Source organism: Polypterus senegalus, chromosome 11 (assembly GCF_016835505.1).
Source record: "Polypterus senegalus isolate Bchr_013 chromosome 11, ASM1683550v1, whole genome shotgun sequence".
Classification (NCBI taxonomy): domain Eukaryota; kingdom Metazoa; phylum Chordata; class Cladistia; order Polypteriformes; family Polypteridae; genus Polypterus; species Polypterus senegalus.
Window position 1 is genome coordinate 148,913,144 of NC_053164.1, and position 13,692 is coordinate 148,926,835.

General features: G+C 36.0%; 1 protein-coding gene across 3 annotated transcripts in view; it reads left to right on the top strand.

The window, feature by feature from the left end:
- cpsf6 (cleavage and polyadenylation specific factor 6) overlaps window positions 1-13,692 on the top strand; it is a 49,911-nt gene that overhangs the window by 8,628 nt on the left and 27,591 nt on the right. The window contains exons 2-5 of one of the 3 annotated variants that reach the window (XM_039769801.1): window positions 7,814-8,020; window positions 9,743-9,846; window positions 10,147-10,292; window positions 10,815-11,024. In XM_039769801.1, the coding sequence (XP_039625735.1) occupies window positions 7,814-8,020; window positions 9,743-9,846; window positions 10,147-10,292; window positions 10,815-11,024 (667 nt within the window). The remainder of the gene's footprint in view (window positions 1-7,813; window positions 8,021-9,742; window positions 9,847-10,146; window positions 10,293-10,814; window positions 11,025-13,692) is intronic. The other 2 variants (XM_039769803.1, XM_039769802.1) reach the window with 2 other exon arrangements.

The window sequence follows — 13,692 nt, forward strand, 5'->3', positions numbered from 1 at the left end:
TACTAACCAAAAAAGCATTAAATCTCTTAAACAAACTATCTGGAGTGGCGGGACAGGGGGCAGCAAAAAAATGATTGCTGTTGCAGACAGAGCACATAGGATGCATTTTCTAGCTGCTTCATCCCTTTGCCTACTCATATAGATGGGCCTGTTTTTGCCTCACTCCACTGACCCAGAATCGAAGAGAACTCTTATTCCCCCTGGCCCTCGGCTCTGCGAGAGTCACTGTCAAGCATGCACCCAGGCAGATGGACCCCTGACATATTTCTTGGCTGCTAAAGTGCTCTCTAAGTGCTGTGTCTTCAAAACGGCGATCACGAAGCTACTTTTATATCGGCTTCTCCAGGTAGTACTGTACTCCTCAGGCAAGTCTTGACCACCTGAGAAGTGTCTCTCTCTTAGGGCTACTACTCCACTATTTCTATGGTGCACAGTTGAAAAACATTTGTGTAGAGTATAATTATCAACTTGTTGATGGTGATGAACAGTTGAAGATAGTATTTGAGGTTTAACACAAAGATTTAATGTATGTCCATTTAAGAGATTCATTTTATTTTAGTTAAATTGGTTTTTTGCAGTGCATTCAAAGTCAACAGTGTTTTTTTTTTTTGTTTTTTTTTTATATACTTTAACATTTCTGTATCTCATACAGGCCATTATGTTATGCCAATTTGACAGTTAATGCATTGGCATTTGTTTTTCTTTTAGAAAGGCATTCAAATTCACATTTTATTTGCTCAAGTAGTATTTTGTTTAAACTAGGCCATTAATTTTTTTTCTTCCTTTGTGTTGATTCTACATTAATTTTACGATTCAGTGTGTATTTCATGATTTATGTATTAATTTTAGAATTAAATTTTTTAATGTTAGATGCAATTAATTACTTACATTTATATGATTAATTAGTTAATTTTTTAAATTGATTCCCAGCCCTAATATTTAGATAAAAAAATTAGTTAAGGTAATTTGACAGTATTATTCTGAGTAAAACAGTTCCAGAAATGCATTTACTTGTTATCACATTCCGTTGGAGCAAAAACTTGTTGTCTAGGTAGATTGCAGTTGGCTTTTCAATAAGGTGCTTGCAGTTCCACAATGATGATTTTATGTTTCCAGCACACTCCCATAGGACACTGTCCCCATGATACAAACCAAGCTTTAAGTTCTGATTTTTATCGTGTAAGTGATTTGTGAACACTCTAACTAAAGACTTACAGAAGCTGTTCTAGGAGTGTGTGTTGCTCACTTTACGAGGATGACTTGGAATATCAATAAATTAGAATATCATCAAAAAGTTCATTTATTTCAGTAATTCAATTCAAAAAGTGAAATTCGTATATAGATTGATTACACACAGAGTGATATATTTCAAACATTTATTTCTTTTCATTTTGCTGATTATAACTTATAGGTAATAAAATCCAAAATTCAGTATTTCAGAAAATTAGAATATTGTGAAAAAGTTCATTATTGTAGACCCATGGTGTCACATTCCACTCAGCTAATTGATCCAAAACACCTGCAAAGGTGTCTTGAGCCTTTAATGGTCTCTCAGTCTGGTTCAGTAGGTCACACAATCATAGGGAAGAGTACTAACTTGACAATTGACCAGAAGACAGTCATTGATACCCACCACAAGGAGGGTAAACCACAGAAGGTGATTACGAAAGAAGCTGGCTGTTCAAAGAGTGTTGTATCCAAGCATATTAATGGAAAGTTGAGTGGAAGGAAAAATGTGGCAGAAATAGGTTTACAAGCAACAGGGATAACCACCACCTTGAGAGGCTTGTGAAGCATTGTGAAGCAAAAGTATCCAGGACATGGGCTACAACTGTTGCATTCCTTGTGTCAAGCCATTCCTGAACCATAGACAATGTCAGAAACGTCTTACCTGGACTAAGGAGAAAACAGACTGGAATGTTGCTCAGTGGTTCAAAGTCCTCTTTTCAGATGAAAGTAAATTTTACATTTCATTTGGAAATCAAGGTCCTAGAGTCTGGAGGAAGAGTGAGGAGGCACAAAATCCACATTGCTTGAGGGCCAGTGTGAAGTTTCAACAGTCAGTAATGATTTGGGGAGCCATGTCATCTGCTGGTGTTGGTCCGCTGTGTTTTGTCAAGCAAAATCCGAGCAGAAGTCTACCAGGAAATTTTAGAGCACTCCATGCTACCCTCTGCTGACAAGCTTTATGGAGATGCTGATTTCATTTTCCAGCAGGACTTGGCACCTGTCCACACTGTCAAAAGTACCAATACCTGGTTTAATGACCATGGTATCACTGTGCTTGATTGGCCAGCAGACTCACCTGACCTTAATGGGGTATTGTCAAGAGGAAGATGCGAGACACCAGACCCAACAATACAGACGAGCTGAAGGCCGCAATCAAAGTATCCTGGGCTTCCATAACACCTCAGTAGTGCTATAGGCTAATCACCTCCATGCCATGCCATACTGATGCAGTAATTAATGCAAAAGGAGCCCCAACCAAAAATTGAGTGTATACATGGACATACTTTTCAGTAGGGCAACATTTCTGTATCAAAACTTTTTTTTATTTGAACTTATATAATATTATAATTTTCTGAGATACTGAATTTTGAATTTTCATTACCTATAGGCCATAATCGGCAAAATGAAAAGAAATAAACTCTTGAAATATATCACTCTGTGAATATATGAATCTATGTACGTGTTTCACTTTTTGAATTGCATTACTGAAAACAATTAACTTTTAAATGATATTCTAATTTGTTGAGATGCACCTGTAGAGCCTAAGAAGAAAAGAAAAAGTGCCAATTTCTCAAGCCCCCTTCAGTATCTGATAATTTCCAGGTGAGTCATTGCACACTGCAGCTGGATGTGAAGTGTGGTAGAAAATGGAGCAGTGTCATTTTAGCAAGAGAAATGTTCACTTCAATTAGTGAAACAGTTTTATTCAGGGTAATTAGTAGGGATGCAGTGATACCAATACTGGTATCAGATTATGGTACAATATAACGCTCATGTACTTGTAAAAATGCCTGTAACTGATTGTGTGCATGTTAAGAAGTAAATAAAACAGAACTCAGAATGTCTGCATCATGGAAGTTCTTTAAAATTAACAATGAAAACCAAACCCTAGCAGACTGTAAATGATGCTATACTAAAATATCAAGAGAAGGTAAGGAGACACGGGAACAAGTTTATACAACACAAGTAACCAAATTAAACATCTCAAAAGTAACCATAAGAATGTGCTTGGCGAAATTGCCTCTGGCAGTACTCAACATCAACCAACGGTGTGGCAGACTTTAGCAAGGAGAGAAAAAAATGTCAATACAGTAACCTGCAGGCAGTGAAAATAACTGCCTGTATTACCCAATTGAATAATCTTGACGATGGAGGATGCGTTTCGGGGAATGCTTGGTACTTCCGTTCCGAAAATGTTTATGCATGTTGTGTAGTCTGTGACAGTGCCAAAAATATAATAAAAGGCATTGATAACAGTGAGCCCTAAGCTGCTGTTTTGTTGCTCATACTCCAGCGAAGTGTTGCTGATGCAGTAACAGTTCAGGATTTTAAGAATTCCACCAGTGACATAAAACTGGTATGTGTATCATGTAAAAAATATCAGTACAGCCAAGGAGTTCAAAGAGATGGTTTTACATTTGTCTCTGTATGCTCCAGCAATTGCTTGATAAGAGCACTTACAGTGAGTGTATTTACATGCACTTTAATAACCTGGTTATTCACAGAAACGGTTTCTAAAATGTAGTGTAAACCCTTATTCAGATTAGGAAAACCTGGATATCAGTCTCTGAGAAACCAGGTTAACACAAATAGATGCATCTGTGAGTAGCCTAGTTATTTCACCATGTAAACCCTTAACTGGTTTGCAGTTAAGGATTTTGTAGTCTGTGCATGTCCATTGCACTTTGTTTGCCTGTAAGCTTCGCAGACATTTTCAGCACTTGTGGGTTGAAGCGTCCACAGCTTAATTTCCTGAGGCAAATGCTTAGGTGCTTGACTTGTTATTTCTCCTGTTTAAAAGTATTTCAGAATTTGCCAAGTTAATGAGCTGAATGTACAGTGCTAAACTCGGGAGCAGTGTTGGGGATAACAAACTAAGTAACATCTGTTACATAGTCCAGTTACTTTGTAAAGTAATTAAGTACTTGTGTTATCCCAGAAGCATGTGTACTGGTATTGTAGTCCTTTGCAGGGTTCAGTTGCACAGCAAAGCAGAAAACAATTGTGCCATGTGCAGTTCGGCAACAGAAACATTAACTGTCCGTTTAGTTTTCATCCAGCTTATTTGTCATACTTGTGTTGAGACTAGTAATTCTCTGATTGGAATGGTTTTTAAAAAATTTTTTATGGCTTATACCGATTGCAGATATCATGCTTCTACTGTATATCTTGCCATGCAGAAACCTTATGTTCTCTATTAAAGTGGCAAAGCCTATTGTTTAGTAAGCAGTGAGGGCAAATTCTTATGCAAGCTGCTGGACTAAACACAAGTTTACTCGCCATCCACACTCGAATAAGGAGTTTCTGTTCTTAACACGATGAAAGAGTGTAAACTCATTCTCTTTTCTTTTTTGCCAAGGACTTGCTTCTCTCTTCTTATACTGTAATGTTCCTCTCCATGTACAATGCAAATGTGCTTTTCTTAGTTTATTACTCCACTTTGCTTAATATAAAAGTCAATATTCCTGCCTTCTTTCCCTTCAAAAATCTGTTTGTCTGCTCTTGCTCTGTGTATATAGGGAGTTTGGCTAAAAATGATAGGTATTACTGTAGTTATGTAATTACATTTCATAAAGGAGCACTGCAACTATAGCTATTACCATAAAGCTCAGAATAGCACGATCTGAAAAAAAAATTTTTTTCAGATCAACTAATTTACTAATCATGGATTTAGTCCTTTGGAGTGGTCAGCCAATCGATTGAATACTAATTGAAACCGTACGATCTGTTGATGCATTGGCCAGTGTCTGTACATCAAGTCGTTGGGGCTCAGTTTGGAGTTGTAAAAGGGGGATAGATGTTATTTACTTCACAGCACATTAAACTAAACACATTGATAAAACACAAGAAAATTATCACAGGCTCTGTGCTTGTTTTTGGAGTCATAGTGTTTGATGACGTTTAACTCCCTTTTTGTGCAGTTTAATGATCTTGAAGCATTTTGCCAATGGGAAATTCCATAAGTGAACTTGCACATGTAAATTGAGATTTTTAAGAAACCAGGTTTCTGCCTTAATTGAGTTACTTGCCTTATCCTGGTTTTATGTGTGCATGTAAATGCACTCAGTGTGAAAGTTTGCAGGTAAGCATTCACTACTTTTCCAGTGTCTGCTTTCATATCAAAGTGATGTGCAGGTTGTTGTTTGCTCTGAGTTTTAAAATGCTCAGTCTGTCAGCTTTCAAAAGAGAAGAAATTTGGTGCCCTGTTCTTTTAGACTTGATTGGAATCTGTAACAATCTTTTGCAGGGCCTCTATTATACAGCCAGTCAGAAAGAGTGTGCAGTGTGCAATGCAGTAACAGAAACCTATAAACAAAGTATGTTTAGGTTTAATCAAATTATTTGCAAATAGATATTTTTAAAATCAAGTTATGTGGTGGTGCAGTAGCTGGTGTTCAGACCATGCACCTTTGGGGTCTTGGATTGTGAATGGTGAATGGGACAAATGTTATTTTGCAGCACATGAAGGACTAACTTCTCAATTTAAAAAAATAAGGTATTGCACATTTCCAGTATTCAGTATTAAAACAAGTAATCGTACTCAGTAAAGCACGCTCACTGATACCTATCAATCTAGAAATGCATGGCTAGAACATGAAAACTCTATGCGGATCCTGGGGCTGAGTGACAGAAATCCCAGTCCCAGCACTACCACTGTTTGCCATTGTATTACACCTAAATTAAATCAATTTCACTTTTTGTGAGTGTTTTATGCAGTAATGTTATAAGCACTTCATACTTTAGACATGCAACATGAGGGAAATATGTCGGAAATATGCCCAATATTAGTGTACGTTTCTACTTCACATTCTTTTCATATTTACATATTGCACCTAGACTTTTTAATGTATGTTAGAATATATTTAAATACAGTATATTCTTATTTTTTTATAAATATATTTTCAAAAATTCTGGTCCTGTTCTTGAAATTCACAGTAGTTTCTGTGGAAGAACCTGTCCAAATGTGAAAAAAAGGTTTTCAAACAATTAAAACTTAATCAAGTATGTCCAATTTCAAGTCTATATTTTTATATTGATTCCTGCTGATTTTTTGTGAATGCTGTAGTTTCTGTTGTGATTTGAGCACAAATAAGCTGTCATTTTACATACCCTCTCTGATCCCAAACCCTCTTTCACAAACACTCACTTGTACATATTTGGAATCACTAGTTTACCTAGCCTGCTTGTTGCTGGAAAGTTAACCCCATGCTAATTCCAATCATTTCCATTGTTAGGATTCTGTATCTCTGTTGATACTGCAGTAGGCTTCAGAAAGAGGCAATCAGAAACACACTTGAATCTAGTGTTGTGCTATGTTGACAAAAATATCTTGATATTATTTGAGATTTTGTTGATAAAGATAAGCAGATGCTATTTTCATTCTTCAAAAAAGTTTGTAAAAGTCTTAAAATTGTGTGTTTTTTTCCCAGCTGTTTCTTTTTATAGGATATTAACTGTTGCTAACTAGTGATATTAATGGAAGCAATATATTTAAAGGAGTGCTCTAAATGCTGCGTATCCCATGTTGTCAGTATTTTTTTAGTTTGCTTATTTGGTGCATGATTTGTAATCTTCGGCTTTTGTGGCAAAAATAAATGTTGGATATTGAAACTCGAACTATGTCAGTAAGTGATCAATGCTGGACTGTGCCAATGTATGTGAAAACATCCACTGGGGGACTCGCGTAATTCGTGTCACATAATCCACCTCTCAGATATCCATTTGTATGGTCAAAATGTATGCATTTTTTTTGCTAAAATATTAAGTTACTGAAAAGGGCTGCATTGAATGTAAACATGGAAAACTAGTATGCTGTGTGTTTGAACTGAAGATCTACTTGTCACCATTTTTTCACTGTTGAAGAAAACACACCTTTCAATGTGCTTTATGTAACATGAGTTATGTGAGATTTTTTTTTCTTTTTCCCGTGGAATTTTCTCACATCCTTTGGGACAGTGGAATCTCTAACTGTAATACATATAAATTAGTTTGGTTTTTTTTGCTTTTTACAATATATTCAGAATACAGTAAAAAATTGATTAATTTGTTCATTTTTTTTGGTTGACACTGTATGGTAACAAATTACTTTTACACCAGCCGACTATAACATCACCTAGGTAAGAACATCTCTTGTTGAACGTAATATCAGATATTTCTACAAGAATCCTGCATGTCATAGTTTATCCACACATGATACAAAATCTATATCTGTATATGCATGGTACAGATTCAAAAACATGTACACTCAAAACTCCCAGCAGCATGTTTTTCTAAAGGTTATTCTTAGTAGGTGTTAATTTTAGGCAAAGTATTTCTAGTAAATTATAGATTCTTTCAAAATTATTACTTAACACAGGCCAGTATGTGTTTTGTCGTAAGTTTTGAATATTGCTATTTAGTCAGCAGAAGTAATACAGTTTAAGAATCATATTAGTCAAGAAAATTAGATGTTTATTTGTGTAAGAATCTGTCATGATATTGAAAAACCTTTTACTTTATAAATTTGAACCACTGTTTTTTGTTAAACTCCAAAATATATTGTGGGCATATTGGGTAAGAGTATTTTTCTTTTGTCTTAATTTAGGAAGCTGAATATGGTGGCCATGAGCAAATAGATCTTTATGATGATGTTATTTCACCTCCTGCTAATAATGGAGATGCTCCCGAAGACCGAGACTACATGGATAGTCTCCCACCATCTGTGGATGAAGTTGGGAAAGGGGCCCCTGCCAATGTTGTTTATACATACACTGGGAAGAGGATCGCCCTCTATATTGGAAATCTTACATGGGTGTGTATTCTAAACATATACAGTCATGTGAAAACATTAGGACACCCTTTGAAAGCATGTGGTTTTTTGTAACATTTTTAATAAATGGTTATTTCATCTCCGTTTCAACAATACAGAGATTAAAGTAATCCAACTAAACAAAGAAAACTGAAGAAAAGTCTTTTCAAGATCTTCTGTAAATGTCATTCTACAAAAATGCCTATTCTAACTGAGGAAAAAGATAGGACACCCTCACATGTATTCCCTCTTAAATTGGCTCAGATCTCACACAGGTATATCACACCAGGTGCACATAATTAGTAGATCGTTACTCTGCATGTTGAATGAGGCTTGCCCTATTTAAACCTCAGACATTTAGTTTGGTGTGCTCCTGACTGTTGAAGTGAGAGTGAGCACCATGGTGAGAACAAAAGAGCTGTCAGAGGACTTCAGAAAAAAGATTGTAGCAGCCTATGAGTCTGGGAAGGGATTTAAAAAGATCTCAAAGATTTTGAAATCAGCCATTCCACTGTCCGGAAGATAGTCTACAAGTGGAGGGCTTTCAAAACAACTGCCAACATGCCCAGGACTGGTCGCCCCAGCAAGTTCACCCCAAGAGCAGACCGCAAGATGCTAAAAGAGGTCTCCAAAAACCCTAAAGTGTCATCTCGAGAACTACAGCAGGCTCTGGCTACTGTTGATGTAGAAGTACATGCCTCTACAATCAGAAAGAGACTGTACAAGTTTAACTTGCATGGGAGGTGTGCAAGGAGGAAACCTTTGCTTTCCAAGAGAAACATCGAGGCCAGACTGACATTTGCCAGAGATAAAGTTGACAAAGACCAGGACTTCTGGAATAATGTTCTTTGGACAGATGAGTCCAAAATTGAATTATTTGGACACAACAGCAGAGGACATGTTTGGCGTAAACCAAACACAGCATTCCAAGAAAAGAACCTCATACCAACTGTGAAGCATGGAGGTGGAAGTGTCATGGTTTGGGGCTGCTTTGCTGCAGCAGGACCTGGTCAGCTCACCATCATAGAATCCACGATGAATTCTACTGTGTATCAGAAGGTGCTTGAAGAACATGTGAGACCATCAGTTAGAAAATTAAAGCTGAAGCGGAACTGGACCATGCAACATGACAATGACCCAAAACATACTAGTAAATCAACCAAAGATTGGCTGAAAAAGAAGAAATGGAGAGTCCTGGAATGGCCAAGTCAAAGTCCAGATTTGAATCCCATTGAGATGCTGTGGGGTGACTTGAAAAGGGCTGTACGTGCAAGAAACCCCTCAAACATCTCACAGCTGAAAAAGTTCTGCATTGAGGAGTGGGGTAAAATTTCCTCAGACCGATGTCGAAGACTGGTAGATGGCTACAAGAACCGCCTCACTGCAGTTATTTCAGCCAAAGGAGGTAACACTCGCTATTAGGGGCAAGGGTGTCCTATCTTTTTCCTCAGTTAGAATAGGCATTTTTGTAGAATGACATTTACAGAAGATCTTGAAAAGACTTTTCTTCAGTTTTCTTTGTTTAGTTGGATTACTTTAATCTCTCTGTATTGTTGAAACGGAGATGAAATAACCATTTATTAAAAATGTTACAAAAAACCACATGCTTTCAAAGGGTGTCCTAATGTTTTCACATGACTGTACAGGTTTTAAGTATTTGAGTTACATCTTTAATTGCTGTGCTTATTCTGTATAACTTGTCATTATTTTTTTGTTGATTTTAAGTGGACTACTGATGAAGACTTGACAGAAGCCATTCATTCTGTTGGAATCAATGATGTTTTGGAGATTAAGTTCTTTGAAAACCGAGCCAATGGCCAGTCAAAAGGGTAATTTGAAATTTTATTTTTATTTTTGCGTGTTCACTTCAACACTTAAATAGGAATTCCTGTTTTAGCACAGTAGGGTACAGATAATAGAAATTGTAAATTGGTCATCATTGGTATATTCATAACAAAGTTTGCTACAGTGCTGGTTGTAGTTATAATACAGATTTTATTCTGTCTATTATGGTTTTCTTTCTAATTCTAAAAATTAATTACAATATTTTCTTTGTATTAGATATTCTTATTGTTGAAAGTAAAGTTTAATTTGGTAATATACATTCTCATTTATTTTTCTTTAACTAGGTTTGCTGTTGTTTCTGTTGGATCGGAGTCATCTTCCAGGAAGCTAACAGAGTTGCTGTCGAAGAGAGAACTTCATGGACAAAACCCAGTTGTTACCCCATGTAACAAACAGTCACTGAGTCAGTTTGAAATGCAATCACGGAAAAGTATGTGAATGAGTCGACGAATGTGTGTAAAATGAATCTGTTGACTATTATTTAAAAAACATCAGCCGAAGCTGACACTTCGTATGATCTAGTTTGTATGATCTATAAAGTAATAAAACTAAATTTTATGCATGTGGTGGTAAATGTATGTGTGGGGGTATGTATGTGTGTGTTTGGGGGAGTTTTTGGTCTTCATTTTGTTGCAAAGTGGGTCCCTTTTTAGATTAGTACATTCATAATGTTTATTAGCATAGTTTAATTCCACATTGATTGCTCATTTATTAATATATTCTTTTTTTAGTCACTGCAGTTTAAAAGAAACCTGCATCTACTGGTACAACATGGCAGAGTACTGAAATGATTTTCATTAGTCCTTTTAGCTGTAAGTGCTGTAGTTGATATAAGCAGATGATCAGAAGTTCAGTCATGTCCCGGTTCCCAGCCTGGTAGTTTTTTTTTGGTTTTTTTTTTTGCTTTGCAGTGCTGTGTTTTTATTCATTTATGTTTTCCCTCTTTCTCCAGCTACTCACTCAGGACAGATGTCGGGGGAAGGCAAAGCTGGTCCTCCAGGTGCAGGTTCTCGTGCAGCATTTGCCCAAGGGGGTAGGGGAAGAGGGCGCTTCCCAGGTGTACCTGGCCCTGGTGTGGACAGATTCCCAGGACCTGTTGCACCAGGAGGGCCACCCCCACCATTCCCAGGTACCCTCCTCCTGCGTGCATCTTTTCTACCAGGTGAAGGTTGATGAATTTGCTGTGCGTAATTAGAAAGCTGATATCTGCAAGGATGCAAATGTCTTATTTTAAGTGGTTTATGTGTATTTTCCAGAAAATAATAGAAATGTCTAATTAAAAAAAATTTACTGTCATCTAAAATCGGTTAAATTCAAAGATTCTAGTCATTCATAAATCTAATTTAGTCAGCCATAAATTTGTGGACAATTCAAATGCATGAAGCCTTAAATTTTTATGATTATCAAAAGTATTGCTATGTAGCTATCACTGGACAAAAAGTTAATTTGGTTGCAAAAGCTGTCAAAAGAGATTTAGCAGTTGTAAGATTTATTTTTGTCCATATAATGTCTGATTCTTACATGAACAGGTGACAAGTTTAACTTGTAGCCAGTTTGTAAAAGCTTTTGGGCATTTATACCTGATGATAGCAGTCTGGAACATCTAGTTCAAGCATAAGCACCATCCTACTTGTTCCTATACTGTAAGAGAGCTACAGAGGAAGAAAATCTCTAGTTATTTGACAGTATTGGATTAACAAGAATATTTTATATATTTTGTTATGTAGTTTGTCTAGCATGATTTTGTTCAATATGTTTAAACTTGAATATATTTGAATGGAATTGCTTAATTGAGGGATACCTGTATCACACCTACAGCAGAATGCATTTGTGTGGTGAAGTGCAAATACAGGAAGTTTATATAAATGTGTTAAGGATATCTTTCAAAAACATATGCTTCTTTTTTTTTTTTTTTTCTCTCTCTCCTTGGAGCTCATTTGAGCTGTTTTCATGTTTCATAGATAGGTATATGATATGTAAGCTAGCCAAATTGCTTAATTTGTAAAATGTTTATTCTTACAATTATAATGCATTCGCCAGATTTTTAAAAAGCACATCATCTGTCAGAATTCCAATGAGAAATATATCTCCTTGGATCCTCGGTAGCTACTTTATGGTTAGTCTGAAAAGGTTGATTGCAGTCTGGCCAATAAGTATTTCTCAAAGAATTTAATAACTTTGATTTTGGTGTGAGGCATGTGATTGCATGTTTTGATTTAAGCTAATATTTAACAGTAGAACTAAAGCAAGACGCTGTTCATGATGTGAAACATGATTCGCAAAAGCCATTATACAATCATACATGCTGTACATTGAAAGACTTCTGAGAACTACATCTACACTACACATGTAATAGAACTAGTAGTTTTGTGGACGTTTTCATAAAATATCACACAACCCCACTCACTTAGAAATTTTGCCTTTTGTCTGGAAGTTAGCTAGTATTCAGTTACAGTCCGTCAGTGTGCCTTGAACTTAAAAGGTTTATAATACTCTACCTACTTAATAATAGTGAATCAGTCTGTATCTTCCATGCTGTGGCCTAGTTGAGTTACAGGTTTATGGCTGTTTGCAGTAAATGGTATCTAATGAGAGGTTATGCTAGTGATACTCTGAACAATTAAAATGGGCTCTTTAAATTGAACTGAGCTAGACTGTGCCCTGATCCTCCCTCACACGTCCTAACAAGTACTGCTAGGGTACAAAACACAGAAGACATTTGAAATGTCAGTTTATTTTACATTAAAAAAAAAAAGTAATATCACTTCTGAGTTCAAGAATATAAAAACTTTACTAATCACCTACATTTAATATGCAACTTGGTTTAATGCCAGGGATCCAGCTTTGACATAATTAAGATAGTTATTCTGTTAATGAAGTCACGTTGTACTTGCATCCTTGTTGTTAAGTCTCTGGCATGATAAAAAGCTATGTAAGGGAAATGGTGGAACATTAGATCTAGTACTTCAACTGAGGTGCTGGGGAAATCCAACACGGATTTAAATAATGGGAAAGTTGAGTATGTGATATCTCCTCCCTTGTGAATGTGTCCCCTTCAAGGATTAACCTAGCTGCTTTTCAAGTATACATTTTAAATACAGATTTTCACTGTAGACAGTGGACTGATGCTCTTAAGATTAGGATATCGGATAACATAAGTAACTAGATAGTTAAGGTACATCTGAACAAACACTTTTTGTTTTTGATCAGTTCAAATCCTAGCCTCTAGTATTTTACCTTTTATGATATACTGTAGCACATTTTTGCGTTGATTCCTTTTTAAACTCGGAGGTCCATGTGGTCTTGTAATAGAATTGCCTTAAGTGTCAAGTGGTGTGTAGATCAGTTAATCTTGATGCCTTTTTCACTAGGATGGCATGCTATTATCTGAGATGTATGGAAAAAAATCTTATTAGTTCTAATGAATTTCATGAATAGTATTTTATACTTTTTTCTGTATAAAACACATGCTAACGTTGTGAAAGCAAATATGGAAATATATCACCCTTTCAGTAGATATCTCCAGGCTTTCTGTAATGACTTTGTGTAGTTATACAGTGTTGGTCCGGCAACTTTCTTTAATTTTTATTAATATGCTATGAAATAATCATAATGATTGAAAAGTTTGCATTATAAATTTGCCACACAAACTCGGAAGTATTGTTTCATGTTAATATACGGTATGAAAGCAGTGAAGGCTAATTGTATAGTGTATAGAATGGTGGTGCTGTAAAGTTTTTCTGATTTTCTAATTAGTTTTTCGTAATGCATTTTACCTAAAATGCATTAGTCTCTTTATATCTGTAAGTATGGATTAGAGCTTTGTTGTG